Source organism: Oncorhynchus mykiss, chromosome 16 (genome assembly GCF_013265735.2).
Source record: "Oncorhynchus mykiss isolate Arlee chromosome 16, USDA_OmykA_1.1, whole genome shotgun sequence".
Taxonomy (NCBI): Eukaryota; Metazoa; Chordata; class Actinopteri; order Salmoniformes; family Salmonidae; genus Oncorhynchus; species Oncorhynchus mykiss.
In genome coordinates, this window is record NC_048580.1 from 60579364 (window position 1) to 60597722 (window position 18359).

General features: G+C 43.7%; 1 protein-coding gene across 3 annotated transcripts in view; it reads left to right on the forward strand.

The window, feature by feature from the left end:
• The window catches only part of LOC110492468 (solute carrier family 12 member 5), a 114420-nt gene that overhangs the window by 63138 nt on the left and 32923 nt on the right, over positions 1-18359 (forward strand). For all 3 annotated transcript variants that reach the window (XM_036947476.1, XM_021566815.2, XM_036947475.1), the window contains exons 4-10: positions 2337-2483; positions 11800-11854; positions 15275-15405; positions 16122-16369; positions 16809-17020; positions 17154-17321; positions 18255-18353. In XM_036947476.1, coding sequence (XP_036803371.1) covers positions 2337-2483; positions 11800-11854; positions 15275-15405; positions 16122-16369; positions 16809-17020; positions 17154-17321; positions 18255-18353 — 1060 coding nt within the window. The remainder of the gene's footprint in view (positions 1-2336; positions 2484-11799; positions 11855-15274; positions 15406-16121; positions 16370-16808; positions 17021-17153; positions 17322-18254; positions 18354-18359) is intronic.

Sequence of the window (18359 nt, forward strand, 5' to 3'; positions counted from 1 at the left end):
GCTGCTCTCTCGTCCTGTCATTACCCTGATACAACAAGCGGCTCTCTTGGCCTGTCTTGTTACCCTGATACAACAAGCTGCTCTCTCGTCCTGCCGTTACCCTAATACAACAAGCTGCTCTCTTGGCCTGTCATTACCCTGATACAACAAGATGCTCTCTTGGCCTGTCTTGTTACCCTGATACAACAAGATGCTCTCTTGGCCTGTCTTGTTACCCTGATACAACAAGCTGCTCTCTCGTCCTGTCGTTACCCTGATACAACAAGCGGCTCTCTTGGGCTGTCTTGTTACCCTGATACAACAAGCTGCTCTCTCGTCCTGTCGTTACCCTGATACAACAAGCGGCTCTCTTGGCCTGTCTTGTTACCCTGATACAACAAGCTGCTCTCTCGTCCTGCCGTTACCCTGATACAACAAGCTGCTCTCTTGGCCTGTCATTACCCTGATACAACAAGCTGCTCTTTCGTCCTGTCTTGTTACCCTGGTCTGAGGCAGGTTACTGCATCATTCCCCTCCACTCTTTTTCTTGTTATCTGCATCTTCATTTGATAGCTTCTTCCGGCCAAGAGGCCAAAAGAGGCTGATATAAGAGAATTCTAAACGGGTAGTAGATATTAACCTGAGAGGATGGGATAATGTTTTTATTTTATTTTTTATCTTAGACAAGATGAGGAGTAGCATCATACCAGCCTTACTCAATCACCTGACTACAATTCCTCTCATTTTTTGTTTTTGCCCTAACACACCTTTCAAATGACCAGCTTCAGCTTGTTCATGATTAATTATTTGAATCAGCTTTGTTTGTACATGGGCAAAAATAAAAATGTGCACCCCTTTAGGTCCCCAGGACCAGGATTGAGAAACACTGCTCTACAGTGAAAGAGACAGGCTGCCGTGGAGCCTGTCACTGAATGCTAAGTAATTCCATATATGGTGTGGCGAGGCTCCTATTGTGATGAGTCACCTGGAGGACCTGAGGTCCAAGGGCAAAACCTGAGGTAGACAGTCTGTCAGAGTGGCCCTGCAGTAGGCTACCTCTCACTGGCTCTCCCCTGTGGCTCTGCAGAACCTTTGGGGCTAAGACATCTCTCTCTATATACAGATTTCAATTTCCTTCCCATGTCTCGTCTCCTCCCTGGACTCCACAGAATTTAAATGAGGAGCTTCAGACACTTATTTGGTGTAAGGAAGACAAGCAAGGACTAAGAGGACAAATAATTGCTTGTACCTCTACTTGTACTGTCTTATAAGACGCTGTCATTGTTGTCACTATTGGATATGACCAAAACCCTGTTTCATAGGCGATTGGAATTTAAACTGACTTTCCAATCTTATCCTAGAATAAATTGCATTTAAAAGTAATAAAAAAGTGTGAATCCTACACTACCATAATGTGTTAGTAATGTCCCATACGGGTATTAGCTACTGGAGGTCTGGTCACAAGTGGAGTCCTATGGCAGATCCAATCCCATTGAACTCAATAGCTGAAAGCTATGTCTAATCAAGGGTAGCGTTTGAGAACGACACTGTGGGATGACATTGTTGGGATAATTACATTTTCTCCCACATACATAGCTAAACAGATAGGCCCATGTGAAGAAATTAATGAGAGGGTCCTTCTCCCTGGCAACAGGACAACTGTGCTAGCCATTAGCTAAATGGGCTGGCAGAGCGATAGAGGACATTGGGTTTGGGCAGCCAGAGCTAGTATCCTAGAGCCACTTCCACCTGCATGAATAGAAGAGTGTGAAAGTAAGTTTCTACTACTTAACTATGATATCACATATATGGATTATTTTCTCTCTGTGTAGTGAGACACAGAGGAATCTCTGCTGCCTGAATTTCAGCTTAATTGCCTCAGAAGAAAAGCTTTCAGTCATGGACGGACAGAATCGCTCTCCAAAATAACGAAGAAAAGGAAAAGCGTTATCTTCCTGCTGCCATTCAAATAGGTTAATGGGGAGGAGATGTCTCCATTATGACTGAATAAAGAGCTTGTCATTCCCTCTTCATTTGATTACTGTCTCTTTGTGATGGGATAGAGGAGGGCCTGTGAGCTTCTGATGAGTATGTACTGTATTTCAGTATGATGAGTGCAGAATGAGTCTGTACTGTATTTCAGTATGATGAGTGCAGAATGAGTCTGTACTGTATCCACCAAACTCAGATGCAAGATTTGGTCACTGGAGGAATTTGTTTTGTTCCACTAAGGTGTTGGGTACATTGCTGTACTTGTATATTAATGGTTGTACTGCCGTGCCACTGTTAAATGTTCATATCGGGTGCACACACACACACACAGTATTAATCCGTTTTGCGCTGTGTTTGTTCTCCAGGCACCATCGCTGGGCACTCTGATGGGGGTGTACCTACCCTGCATCCAGAATATATTTGGTGTGATCCTGTTCCTGCGGATGACCTGGATGGTGGGCATCGGAGGGGTCTTTGGCTCCTTCATCATAGTCTTCATGTGCTGCTCCACGGTGAGTCTGGACCATATCCTTCTCACAAACCTACTCTCTTCTGTTCTCCTTTCTTCCCCTCATCCTCTCGCTCTTTATAATCACTCTCCATGTTTCCCTTTGTCGGGATAGCTCTTTTTTATCTTCCATCCACTCTCTCTATTTCCCCTTCTCCCTCTCTATCCTAATGTCCATCAGTGTTAGAATGGGCACTGTGCCTGCCAGAGCAGAGGCCAGTTTGCAGCTCTGATAAGGATATACTTAACACCACTTCCATTTTAATTCTGTTTGATGTCCAAAGCTCTCCCAGTTGAGTAAATCCTAGTTTAATCCTGTTTTGACCTGAGGTAACCCTACAAGCTTTACAGAATACATTTACAATTCATCCCTTCACTTACAGAAATAGCTATTAATTTACAGTGTTGTATACATAAGTATATTTTGGGATTCTATACATGCTGATTCATAGAAATTTCATCATTTGTTACTAAAAATAATTATATAACCCAGAACTGAAACTTCAATTCCAGAATGCATTTGGAATATAGGATAAAAAAAAATCATAATGGTGTTCCTTTTGATTAATTCTGGTTTGTCTCCAAGGGACTAAAAGCTATAGCCTTAGTAGTACTAGCCTTGAGGACTATCTCCCCCCATGAGCCAACCTCCAAACAATAGGTGACCAACCTTACCCCCGTCTATCTCAAGATCCAGTAACAAATGAAGGCTAGCTAGCACTCTAAGCTACTATCAGCTCCATCACTGCCGATTAGCATGTCAGCAACAGTACTAAAAAAAGGCAGATACAGCCCATCAGATCAAAGGACTGATCATGTCACGGTCGTCGTTTGAAGGAGAGGACCAAAGCGCAGAGTGGTAAGTGTTCATCCTGATTTTTAATACGAATAGTGAACACTGAAACAAAAAACAATAAAACAAACGAACAGTCCTGAACAGTGAAATAAAACACAGAACAGAAAATAATCACCCACGAAACACAATAGAAAACAGGCTCCCTAAATATGGTTCTCAATCAGGGACAACGATTGACAGCTTTCTCTGATTGAGAACCATACCAGGCCAAACACAGAAATAGCAAATCATAGAAAAACGAACATAGACAACCCACCCAACTCACGCCCTGACCATACTAAAACAAAGACATAACAAAATAACTAAGGTCAGAACATGACAGATCAAAGACAACATCAAACCCCAACAGCTCTGATTAGGCAGTGAGCTCAGGACTCTAAAGGACTGCTACTGTACCTTGGGCCATACATAGAGGTCGTGACCTGGACTCGAGTGGGACATCTGTTCCAGTCCCACCGCAGGGATTTTAAAAAAAAATATTTCACCTTTATTTAACCAGGTAGGCTAGTTGAGAACAAGTTCTCATTTACAATTGCGACCTGGCCAAGATAAAGCAGAGCAGTTCGACACATACAACAACGCGGAGTTACACATGGAATAAACAAACATACAATAAATTATACAGTAGAAAAAGTATATATACACACACGTCATGTGCAAATGAGGTAGGATAAGGGAGATAAGGCAATAAATAGGCCATGGTGGCTAAGTAATTACAATATAGCAATTAAACACTGGAATGGTAGATGTGCAGGAGATGAATGTGCAAGTAGAGATACTGGGGTGCAAAGGAGCAAGATAAATAAATAAATAAATACAGTATGGGGATGAGGTAGTTGGATGGGCTATTTACAGATGGGCTATGTACAGGTGCAGTGATCTGTCTAGTTCTGGATAGGAAAGTGTTAAATTACTAATGGACTAGTAGACCCTGAGCCTCCTCTTTGTTCTGCAGTCTGGACATACATGTGGAGGATCCTTCAGATAAAGGCATCTGTATTCTACGTTGGGTTTGATCCTAGCAGAGTTCTGCTAGACGAAGTGAACTTCTGTGCCTCGCATACTCTCTTAAAAGACCTTTGCCTGAAAAACGAGAAGAAAACGAGTTCATCCAGAATTAATCTAAGAACTTCAAAATTTAAGATGGATTTCTTGAGCTTTTGCAGAGATCTAAGTCATGCAATTTTACAAATTAAGATGTTAGGTGCCATATATCTGAAGTGAAAAAATGTGCATGAAATCGAGTCATCTCTCATTGAATGACAACAAACACTATATTGAAGAATCCCTTCTGTTGTCCAATCACAGACGAAGGTGCGTAGACTTCGGCTACCGAACTTCGGCTTTCCTCGAGAAAAAATGTAATGCGTATGAACAGCCTAAAAAACCCTCGGCGAAGACCAAAACGAACAAAATCAGCACAAAATGTCGTAGTAATATACAGTGCCTTCGGAAAATACTCCTTGACTTTTTCCACATTTTGTTACATCACAGCCTTATTCTAAAATGTATTAAATTAAACTATTTCCTCAGCAATCTACACACAATACCATGTAACGACAAAGTGAAAATATTTGTAAAAACATTTTTGCACATTTAATAAAAACAGAAATACCTTATTTACATAAGTATTCAGACCCTTTGCTATGAGACTCGAAATTGAGCTCAGGTCCATCCTGTTTCCATTGATCATTGTTGAGATGTTTCTACAACTTGATTGGATTCCAACTGTGGTAAATTCAATTGATTGGACATGATTTGGAAAGGCACACACCTGTCTATGTAAGGTCCCACAGTTGACAGTGCATGTCAGAGTAAAAACCAAGCCATGAGGTCGAAGGTATTGTCCGTAGAGCTTGAGGATTGTGTCGAGGCATAGATCTGGGGAAGTGTACCAAAACATTTATGCAGCATTGAAGGCCCCCCGAGAACACAGTGGCCTCCATCATTCTTAAATGGAAGAAGTTTGGAACCACCAACACTCTTCCTAGAGCTGGCCGCCCGGCCAGACTGAGCAATCGGGGGAGAAGGGCTGTTACGAATCCCTTTTGGCCCGACAGTCAGGGGGGATGGTAATGAGAACCGTAACATAACTCATGCAATTTATAATAGTGACAAAGTAAAAGTGAGAACGAAATAACCACGACTACTGAAATCTACCGTCAAACTCAGGGTTTATTGGAAAACACATGGTGATGGGGGGAGCAGGAAAAGGGGCTGAGCTGGACCCAAGGAAAGAAATAATAAGTATTCAAAAACACCCCTAAGCTAGACAAGCCTATTTCAACAACAACTAACTAACTAACCAAAAATACAGTGGGTGGTCCGCCCAGTTCTAACTAGGGTATTTAACAAAGTTTACCTACGGGTAGTGTATGCCCATGGGCGACTTGTCTTGGTTCCCCATTTTCCCACCATCAAACAAACACCATAACCAAAAACAATACTCACAGGTGAGGACAAAGTGATATGGAGGTGCTCAAACAAAAGATAGCTCAATACATAGAGAGCTCTACAGACATGGCATTTACAGAGAGATTGCACTCCAGAGCAAACAACTGACAGGGTTTTTAAACCAAGGGAAAGGAACTGTGATTGGGTAGGAAACAGGAGGAGGTGTGTCTTCTGATTGATGATTGATTGGTGACTGATTGGGGAGTGTTGATTTTCACCTGTGAGGGGAGAATGAGAGAAAAGAAACACACACACAGGATACACACACAGGATACTATCCGTAACAAGGGCCTTGGTTAGGGAGGAGTTCTTCTGTGGAGATGGGAGAACCTTCCAGAAGCACAATCATCTCTGCAGCACTCCACCAATTTGGCCTTTATGGTAGAGTGGCCATACGGAAGCCACTCCTCAGTAAAAGGCACATGACAGCCCACTTGGAGTTTGCCAAAAGGCACCTAAAGACTCTCAGACAATGAGAAACAAGATTCTCTAGTCTGATGAAACCAAGATTGAACTATTTTGCCTGAATGCCAAGCGTCTCATCTGGAAGAAACTTGGCACAATCCCTACGGTGAAGCATGGTGTTTGTCAGCGGCAGGGACTGGGTGACTTGTCAGGATCAAGGCAAAGATGAACGGAGCAAAGTACAGAGAGATCCTTGATGAAAACCTGCTCCACAGCGCTCAGGAACTCAGACTGGGGTAAAGGTTTACCTTCCAACAGGACAATGACCCTAAGCACACAGCCAAGACAAAGCAGGAGTGGCTTCGGGACAAGTCTCTGAATGTCCTTGAGTGGCCCAGCCAGAGCCTGGACTTGAACCCGATCGGACATCTCTGGAGAGACCTGAAAATAGCTGTGCAGCAACGCTCCCCATCCAACCTGACAGAGCTTGAGAGGATCTGCAAAGAATGGGAGAAACTCCCCAAATACAGGTGTGCCAAGCTTGTAGCATCATAAGACTTGAGGCTTTAATCGTTGTCAAAGGTGCTTCAACAAAGTACTGAGTAAAGGGTCTGAATACTTATGTACTTTAAATGTGATATTTCATATTTAATATTTTTTCTCAAATGTCTAAAAAACAGTTTTTGCTTTGTCATTATGGGGTATTGTGTGTAGATTGATGAGAGGAAAAAAACAATTTAATCAATTTTAGAATAACTCTGTAACGTAACAACCTTTGGAAAAAGTCAAGGGGTCTGTTCCGAACTCTTTCGGATGGGAAGCATGCGGACGGACACCTTTAGATAGAAAGGACAGCAGGGTTTCACAGGATGGGAGAAGTGTCCAAGCTATCTCTTATAAGAGATTATAACCCAACGATGATTTGACGCTTCATGTTTTCCTGTCTTGTTCTACATTGTACCAGACATGGGTTCAAATACATGTGCATTTGAAATGACAAAAGAATGTTTGATTTGAAAAGTAATTTAAATACCTGAAATTGTATTTGAACCCAGGTCAGCTTTGTACATGGTCATCAGTTCACATCACTGTCAATTTACATATATCATGTGTCCTCACTTGATGAGGGGTAAGGTGATCCCAGATCTGTGTCAAAGGGCAACTTCTTCCCGGAGCTTGTCTGTCTGCCCAGGGATGCTCAAGGAGCATGATTCCCAGTAGAGCAGTCCCGGGGTCAATTGCCTGCAGCATCAGATAACAGTAAAACAATTAGGGCTTTATCTGTGCTCCTCAGAGAGCAGGGTCACTTCATTACCAGCTGATAAGGAGTCTCATAGCAGTGCCACGTCACCACGCCTGTTGGGCTCTGAGAGGGCCCCGTCGCCATTTAATACACACACACACACACACACACACAGCTCCAGGCGTGCCACTGGAAACCCACACTGAAGAGGTATTGATTGAGCGTAATCATCTCTCTCTATCGTGTTCATAATGTCACTCTCTTTTTGTCTCTCCGTGACTCATTCTCTCTCCCTGTGTCCTGAGATCTATTTCCTTCATTGTCTTTCTCTATCCACCTCTTTCCATTAATCCAGATATCTTGTTCTTTCTCCCTCTGATTCCTCCATGATCCAGTCAGTATTTGTCTCCATCTAACCATTCTGACTAACTCTCTTTCTCTGGCCTAATTACTTCACTCGCTCTCTTTTTTTTCCCAACTCTGACTGTCTCTGTCTTTCTCTCTTCTGTCTCTTTTATTTACTTCAACTCTTCCCCGCTCACAGACACCTATCTCTCCCTCTCACAGACACCTATCTCTCCCTCTCACAGACACCTATCTCTCCCTCTCACAGACACCTGTCCCTCCCTCTCACAGACACCTGTCCCTCCCTCTCACAGACACCTGTCCCTCCCTCTCACAGACACCTGTCCCTCCCTCTCACAGACACCTATATCTCCCTCTCACAGACACCTGTCCCTCCCTCTCACAGACACCTATCTCTCCCTCTCACAGACACCTGTCCCTCCCTCTCACAGACACATACCTCTCCCTCTCACATACACCTGTCTCTCTCTCACAGACACCTGTCTCCACCTCTCACATACACCTGTTTCTCCCTCTCATTCTTATTCTCTCATGATTCCTACTAAACCTAACTTCTCACTCCCTCTCTCCCCACTTCCCTCCCTGTCTGTCCCTTTCAGTCTCTCTCCACTCTCCATTTTCTCTCTTACACCCCTCCCTCTCTCCCCACTTCCCTCCCTGTCTGTCCCTTTCATTCTCTCTCCACTCTACATTTCCTCTCTTGCATCCCCCCCTCTCTCTCCACATTGTCATTCTGCCTTGTGGATTTGTGAAATGCCCTATCTGCATCACTGAGCTTTAGCAGAGATGGTTGGTCTGCCTTCCCAAACATATTTATTATGACTCCTTTATTTATCCTTTATTTAGCCAATGCCATCTGACCATCTGGGTCATCTGGGGCTCTGGGACCCAGTTAAGAGGATAGAACACACAGGTTGTGTAGAAGTTGCTTCTAACCACTGATTCAGTGGTCAGATATTTTTGACATTGATATTTTTACATCCATCAAATAAGTAAGGTTATTTACAGGTATGCTCATTTGATCCTAAATCTGTTATTAATGTTATTTATACAATGGGTTATCTGATCCTAAATCTAAGGGAAACTTTTATCTCAAGCCTGCAGATTGTCCCCACCTTAGATATAAATACTGACACTATAGATGTCTATGATCTCTGTCTTTTATTTCTGCCAGGATGATGATTAGATTGATGAGTTGTCAGGTTAGTTCAAGGTTGCATTGTATGTTGTCATGATCGATCATCTGCCAAATACACTGAACAAAAATATAAACGCAACATGCAACAATTTCATGTTACAATTCATATAAGGAAATCAGTCAATTGAAATCAATTCATTAGTCCATCATCTATGGATTTCACATGACTGGGAATACAGATATGCATCTGTTGGTCACAGATACCTTACAAAAAAAGGTAGGGGCGTGGATCAGAAAACCAATCAGTATCTGGTGGGACCACCATTTGCCTCACGCAGCACGACACATCTCCTTCGCATAGATCTTGATCCAGCTGTTGATTGTGGCCGTTGAAATGTTGTCCCACTTGGCGGGAACTGGAGCACGCTGTTGTACAAGTTGATCCAGAGCATCCCAAACATGCTCAATGGCTGACATGTGTGGTGAGTATGCAGGCCAAGTAAGAACTGGGTTTTTTCAGCTTCCAGGAATTGTGTACATACAGATCCTTGCAACATGTGGCCGTGCATTATCATGCTGAAACATAAGCTGATGGATGAATGTCACAACAATGGGCCTCAGGATCTCGTCAAGATATCTCTGTGCATTCAAATTGCCATTGATCAAATTCAATTGTGCTCATTGTCCATATATTATGCCTGCCCATACCATAACCCCACCGCCACCATAACCCCACCACTCTGTTCACAACGTTGACATCAGCAAACCACTCACCCACAAAACGCCATACATGCTGTCTGCCATCTGCCCGGTACAGTTGAAACTGGGATTCATCTGTGAAGAGCACAATTCTCCAGCGTGCCAGTGGCCATTGAAGGTGAGCATTTCCCCACTGAAGTCGGTTTACGTCGCCAAACTGCAGTCAGTTCAAGGCCCTGGTGAGACGATGATCACGCAGATGAGCTTCCATGAGCTGGTTTCTGACAGTTTGTGCAGAAATTCTTTGGTTGTGCAAACCCAGAGTTTCATCAGCTGTCTGGGTGGCTGGTCTCAGATAATCCCGCAGGTGAAGAAGTCTGACTGGTAGGACCTGGGCTAGTGTGATTACATGTTGTCTGCGGTTGTGAGGCAGATTCTTTAAATTCTCTAAAATGACGCTGCAGTCAGCATGCCAATTACACACTTTGAGACATCTGTAGTATTGTGTTGTGTGACAAAAAGGCACATTTTAGAGTGGCCTTTTATTGTCCCCAGTAATGATCATGTTGTTTCATCAGCTTCTTGATATGCCACACCTGTCAGGTGGATGGATAATCTTTGGGAAAGTACAAACGCTCACTAAAAGGGATGTAAACACATTTGTGAACAACATTTGAGAGAAATAAGCTTTTTGTGCGTATGGAACATTTCTGGGATATTTTATTTCAACTCATGAAACATGGGACCAGCACTTTACATGTTGCGTTTATACACTACATGACCAAAAGTATGTGGACATCTGCTTGTCAAACATCTCATTCCAAAAACATGGTCAGTAATATGGAGTTGTTCCCCCCTTTGCGGGAAGGCTTTCCACTAGATGTTTGAACATTGCTCCGGGGACTTGCTTCCATTCAGCCACAATAGCATTAGTGAGGTCGCGCACTGATGTTGGGCGATTAGGCCTGGCTCGCAGCCAGCATTCCAATTCATCCCAAAGTTGTTCAAAGGGGGTGAGGTCAGGGCTCTGTGCCGGTGCAGTTAAGTTCTTCCACAGCGATCTCGACAAACCATTTCTGTACGTACCTCGCTTTGTGCACGAGGGCATTGTCATGCTGAAACAGGAAAAGGCCTTCCCCAAACTGTTACCACAAAGTTGGAAGCACAGAATCGTCTAGAATGTCATTGTATGCTGTAGCATTAAGATTTCCCTTCACTGGAACTAAGGGGCCTAGCTTGAACCAAGAAAAACAGCCCCAGACCATTATTCCTCCTCCACCAATCTTTACATTTGTCACTATGCATTCGGGTGGGTAGTGTTCTCCTGGCATCCGTCGGACTGCCAGATAGTGAAGTGTGATTCATCACTCCAGAGAACACGTTTCCACTGCTTCAGAGTCGAAATGTGGTGAACTTTGAACCACTCCAGCCAAAGCTTGGCATTGCGCATGGTGATCTTTGGCTTGTGTGCAGCTGCTTGACCATGGAAACCCATTTTATGAAGCTCCCGGAGAACAGTTCTTGTGGCATTGCTTCCAGAGGCAGTTTGGAACTCGGTAGTGAGTGCTGCAACAGAGGACAGACGCTTTTACACGCTATGCGCTTCAGCACTCGGCAGTCTCATTCTGTGAGCTTGTGTGGCCTACCACTTTGCAGCTGAGCCGTTGTTGCTCCTAGACGTTTCTACTCCACAATTAAAGCACTTACAGTTCAGGGAAGCTCTAGCAGGGCAGAAATGTAATAAACTGACTTGTTGGAAAGGTGGCATCCTATGACGGTGCCACGTTGAAAGTCACTGAGCTCTTCTATAATGCCATTCTACTGCCAATGTTTGGATATGGAGATTGCATGTCTGTGTTCTCGATTTTATACACCAGTCAGCAATGGCTGAGTGGCTAAAATAGCCAAATTCACTCATTTGAAGGGGTGTCCACACACTTTTGTATATATAGTGTATTTTTGTTCAGTATATAACTAAGAAACTATTTTGAACCATCTTCACAATGTTCATACTGAAGTATGGCATAAGGATGGAGCATCACAAACAATATATTATTAAACTAAGAATCAGAACTCTGCAGCTGGTGAATAAAATATATTTAACTGCTCCTCCATTTGAAATATACCGGTTTCTCTCCCCACTGACTCTCTTGTCTCAGACCATGCTGACAGCGATCTCCATGAGTGCCATCGCAACGAATGGAGTGGTGCCAGGTGAGTGCGTAACACAGTGTGTGCATGCGTGGGAGGCCTGGGTGCCGCAGGGCAATCCTGTTGTTATTTCCAAGCAATTAGGTTTTCATGTTCTCTGATATTGCTCAGGTCTGTGGACAGGTCTCGAAAACCCGACCCTATGCAACAGTAACTAGGGTCTGGTTTCGACAACGGACTCTTTTGACAACTTTGATAAGGAAAAAATAAATCTGGGGTGTGTGCTCAGACAGAGAACTCTCCCAACAAATCACGAGGCAGACATGTCAGAAACTCACGATTCGAAACCAAAGTTTGCAAGCAAAACCTTTGCAGTGGTTTTAGCAAAGGTAGTTGATGCAAACTATTCACTTTCTAAATGCACTCATTAAAAATGACCTCTGTGATCTTCATCTGGCTAGCTACTATTTAGTATTCTATTCAAGCAGATAAGGTAGTGACGTAGGCAGTTCCACTATGCCAAAATGACGTTCTATTACATACAGACGCTGTTAAGCAGAGGCATTTGAAAATTTGCAGCCGAAGTACAACGAGAGCAGATACAAATTCATTGAGCAGATACAAAGAGAGTGTTGAGCAACGTTATAAAGTAATTACTTTTCAAATAAGTTACCTTACACGTTATATTGGCTGACAATTTGTTAGCTACGCTGTCCTGACGAACCACATAGCATATCATTACAGCAGTATGTACCGGTATGTTAGCCAGCTACATAATGTTAGTTGGCTACTTATACATCAAACTTGCCAGTATATTAACTATAGGCTATCTAACTACCCAACGTTTACTGACTTGATTATTCTCGTTATTCTTAGCTTAGCTAAATGGTATAGTCGTTGTGCGTTTGATGGACATTCGGGTGCTTTTGTAAATTCACTCTGGCCATATACTCAGAATAATGAATTCATGAGCGCTCAACACCTGTTGAATATGGCCGGTGTCAGTAAATGTTGGCAAAAAATCATGATTAAATTGTTGCCGGCAGCACAGTTACAGTCACCAACGCTCTGGATAACATGAGAACTGCGTAACCAGCTCTTCTAGGGCGAGTAAAATGGTCAGTGGTCTCATTTGTGTCTGGAAGTAGCTAGCAAGTTAGCTTGGCTGCCATTGTAAGGGTCAGAACACTCAAATCAACCCTACTCCTCGGCCCGAGCGTCCAGTGTGCCCTCCGAGAGCGAAACACCCTGAGTTTACAAACGGCCAACCTGACAACGCTCTGAATTTACGAGCACACTCTGGCACTCCAGATTGAATTTAAGAACACACCCGAAGTCGTAAAATGTCTAACTAGTAATTTGTTATGCTAAGTATCTAGCAAGAGGTTGTATAGCAACAGTATCAACTTCCGGTAGACAGGCAAAGCGCTAGTATGCTCAACTGAAAGCATACTGCTCGTTTACAGTATACTAAAATTAACTAATAGTATATACACTGCTCAAAAAAATGAAGGGAACACTAAAATAACACATCCTAGATCTGAATGAATGAAATATTCTCATTAAATACTTTTTCCTTTACATAGTTGAATGTGCTGACAACAAAATCACATAAAAAGTATCAATGGAAATCAAATTTATCAACCCATGGAGGTCTGGATTTGGAGTCACACTCAAAATTAAAGTGGAAAACCATACTACAGGCTGATCCAACTTTGATGTAATGTCCTTAAAACAAGTCTAAATGAGGCTCAGTAGTGTGTGTGGCCTCCACGTGCCTGTATGACCTCCCTACAATGCCTGGGCATGCTCCTGATGAGGTGGCGGATGGTCTCCTGAGGGATCTCCTCCAAGACCTGGACTAAAGCATCCGCCAACTCCTGGACAGTCTGTGGTGCAACGTGACGTTGGTGGATGGAGCGAGACGTGATGTCCCAGATGTGCTCAATTGGATTCAGGTCTGGGGAACGGGCGGGCCAGTCCATAGCATCAATGCCTTCCTCTTGCAGGAACTGCTGACACACTCCAGCCACATGAGGTCTAGCATTGTCTTGCATTAGGAGGAACCCAGGGCCAACCGTACCAAGCATATGGTCTCACAAGGGGTCTGAGGATCTCATCTCGGTACCTAATGGCAGTCAGGCTACCTCTGACGAGCACATGGAGGGCTGTGCGGCCCCCCAAAGAAATGCCACCCCACACCATGACTGACCCACCGCCAAACCGGTCATGCTGGAGGATGTTGCAGGCAGCAGAACGTTCTCCACGGCCTCTCCAGACTCTGTCACGTCTGTCACATGTGCGCAGTGTGAACCTGCTTTCATCTGTGAAGAGCACAGGGCGCCAGTGGCGAATTTGCCAATCTTGGTGTTCTCTGGCAAATGCCAAACGTCCTGCACGGTGTTGGGCTGTAAGCACAACCCCCACCTGTGGACGTCGGGCCCTCATACCACCCTCACAGAGTCTGTTTCTGACCGTTTGAGCAGACACATGCACATTTGTGGCCTGCTGGAGGTCATTTTGCAGGGCTCTGGCAGCGCTCCTCCTGCTCCTCCTTGCACAAAGGCGGAGGTAGCGGTCCTGCTGCTGGTTTGCTGCCCTCCTACGGCCTCCTCCACATCTCCTGATGTACTGGCCTGTCTCCTGGTAGCGCCTCCATGCTCTGGACACTACGCTGACAGACACAGCAAACCTTCTTGCCACAGCTCGCATTGATGTTCCATCCTGGATGAGCTGCACTACCTGAGCCACTTGTGTGGGTTGTAGACTCCGTCTCATGCTACCACTAGAGTGAAAGCACCGCCAGCATTCAAAAGTGACCAAAACATCAGCCAGGAAGCATAGGAAAAGAGAAGTGGTCTGTGGTCCCCACCTGCAGAACCACTCCTTTATTGGGGGTGTCTTGCTAATTGCCTATAATTTCCACCTGTTGTCTATTCCATTTGCACAACAGCATGTGGAATTTATTATCAATCAGTGTTGCTTCCTAAGTGGACAGTTTGATTTCACAGAAGTGTGATTGACTTGGAGTTACATTGTGTTGTTTAAGTGTTCCCTTTATTTTTTTGAGCAGTGTAGTATATACTCATTAAGTATGTAGTATACAGTATGTTAGTATGGGTACTCGAACACAGCTTAGATAATGCTAGCATGGCTAAATCAGAACCACACTGTATTAGCGCCGCTTCCACCACCTGCACAAAGTCAGTGTGAAACTATTCTATTCAGAAACCTATAATATATTTAGTTCCTATCCATAGAACCATAGTAATGTAGAGAAAGTCTAGAACTGTATTCAAGCTCTCTCTAACATGCCTAAGCAATGTCTATGCAGCACTATCTTTTTGTTTACAAACTACTGCTTTCGCAGATTCAAGCCCCAATTCTTTAGACTTTTGTGCAGACCTGTGGTTAATCTTTGAAGACAATGTTGCAGAAATAGAGCCAAAGAGAAATGCCGGTGGTTGTGTTTGTGTGTCTCAGCCGGAGGCTCCTACTACATGATCTCCCGTTCCCTGGGACCTGAGTTTGGCGGAGCTGTCGGAATCTGCTTCTATTTGGGGACTACTTTTGCGGGTGCCATGTACATCCTTGGTGCCATCGAACTTCTGCTGGTAAGGATAGATGCTTGTTATTATTTTATTGTTTTGTTTACTATCTGTTTTGTATTCCTCTGTGCCTTTTCCAGCATTTATATTGGGGCGAGACCACAACATTGATTAATGCAAAGGGAAGATGTGCACTCACATGTCTGTGTTCTTCAGTGTAGATTGTAATGCAAGGGATGAGGATGCCGAAAGTTACCCACTAAATACAATAAATTGAAACCCATTATGTTAATATATTTTCATTTTAGACAAATATGAAAAGTTGTTGCAATTCCTGAGTGATTTTTCCTTAGAGACATAATATCTCAATCATCATGAATTCATCCAGCAAGCTGTCACACTCAGAGATTTATTTAGATCTGATGCTTTTTCAAAATAATACTAAGTGCATTTCCTTTCATATGCTGGTTCATTTGTTAGTGCCTTGTCTGTTCCGTCATCCACCATCATAAAAACAATACCATTTTTATTACGTTTATCTGATGTCTCCAATGTTTGAGATCATGTCTGATCTCTCTTCTCACTCCCTTCCTCCGTTTTTCCTTCATCCTCCTTTTCTGACACTTGCTCCCATTCTCTCCCTCCATCCTCACACCTCCCTCTATCATTTTTTTAACACACCCTTTCTCTCCCTCCATCCTATTCTTACTCTCTCCTCTCTTCTTCTCTCATGTTCTCTTCCCCTCCCTTTCTCTCTCTCCCTCCATCTTTCCCTTCTCTAGATTTACATCCTTCCCCAGGCAGCCATTTTTAAGATGGAGGGTCTGGAAGGGGCTGATATGGAGGCAGCGATGCTGAACAACATGCGCGTGTACGGCACCATTGTGCTCAGTTTCATGGCCACGGTGGTGTTTGTGGGGGTCAAATATGTCAACAAGCTGGCTCTGGTCTTCCTGGCGTGCGTTATTCTGTCCATCCTGGCTGTTTATGCTGGGGTCATCAAGACGGCCTTTGAACCCCCTGTTTTCCCGTAAGTCTGACCTGACTGAGCCATTGTTCGCCCCAGGGCCGTTGTTATTGTTTTGATTTTGTTGATGAAAACAGAGGAGAGACGCATTTGTCAGCATGGGAGAAAAAAAATTGCACTGCATATTCTGCTGTCCTACCACGCGTGGAATAATGTCCAGGGGGAATGGTGTTTGTTGTTTGCAGTAACTTCTTTGTTGTTGTATTATACCAAACAGACATGGGAGTTCGACCAATTAAGGTTTCCAACTTTAAAGTTGTTAGAGCTTTACAAAAAAACTAAACAAATGTCATGATGACCCTGTCTCTGGTCATGTTTAATGTTTACTTCATTTACTTAGTTAAGTCATGAGACTTGCATATTTATGTTAATTTTTGTAATGTTTTCCTAACCTCTAAATAGACCGGTGACTGATGATGTCTTGTCTGTCCTCCCCCTACAGCGTGTGCATCCTGGGGAACCGCACTCTGATCTCCAAGGGATTTGACGTGTGTGCCAAGGTCATTGAGAGGGACAACGGCACGGTCACCACCAAGCTGTGGAAGATTTTCTGCGACTCGGAGTTCCTCAACGCTACCTGTGATGAGTACTTTGCCAACAACAATGTTTCTGAGATCCAGGGCATCCCAGGGGTTAGCAGTGGTATACTGGCTGGTAAGAAGTGCCCCATTCAGAACATATTGTAAGCTAATGTAGTCTGTAACAGAGAGACATACTGGTACTCCACAAAAGGTATGTTATTATTATGATGTTTGTGCATCTCTCTGTCTCTGTCTCACTCTCACAGAGAACCTGTTTGGTTACTACCTGGAGAAGGGAGACTTCTTGGAGAAGCGGGGAATCTCAGCCATGCAGGACCCTGACGCTCCCATCACCAACTCCAACCGTTATGTCCTGGCTGACATCACCAGCTTCTTCACCCTGCTGGTGGGGATCTATTTCCCCTCTGTCACAGGTCAGTCACTGCTGGGGTCACAGGTCAATCACTGGGTCAACGGTCAGGGGTCACTGCTAGGGACGGACTAGGCCAATCATATTCCAAAAGGACAGTATGGGTACATGCTTTTGTTTCAGCCAAGCACAAACCTGATCAATCTAATCACCTATATTAAGTTATTATAATTAAATTAACATTTTACCTTATGATTTCAAAGTAAATGCTACATTAAAAAAAGCACTGCTTGTATCCTTTGACTAATAATTTGCTTATACAAGGGCACCTAACGGCAGTATTGGATTTCTCACATGCGAAACATCATTCCTATTGTTATATCCACTTTGTAGTAACCTGGGAGTCTCTCCACAGTCCCAAATGCAGAGAGAGAGACAGAGAAATGCTTTCCAGAACTGATGACACTAGAGGAGATGAATGAGGTGAAATTAGATCAAGTGGAATTTCTGCCAAAAACCACATCAGCAGAAAGTCTGGGGAATACATGAGTCACATTCCCACTATCATCCCAGTTTCATAACCGCTGAATAAAATGCCCATTGTGTACAAGCATTTGCTCTGTGACATTAGTATTATCATGTTTTGTGAGAGCTGCTGCTGGTGATGTAAAATGGTTTGTTGAACACTTCACCAGTTTTCTGGATTGTAAAAACAACAAACAAAAAAACACCGTTGCTATTACAAGTAAAGAATTAGTTTTTTAAAAGTTGTTAATCAAAAATTCAGATTTTTTGTTGTTGTTGTTGGGCCTCCACTTTATCACTTTCAGACAGCACTCCCTAGCTAGCCCAGTAAAAATAAATAAGTAAAAAAACATGTGTGAAACATAGGACAAGCCATTACACATCAAGTGTGAAGGATGGGAATGGTTCCTGTTTGATCCTGTTTCTCCCCCCCTCTTCTGTCCCTCTACACTTCTGTCCCTCTGCCTCCCAGGCATCATGGCTGGCTCTAACCGCTCTGGAGACCTGCGCGATGCCCAGAAGTCCATCCCCATAGGCACCATAGCAGCCATTACCACTACTTCTATAGTGTGTATCC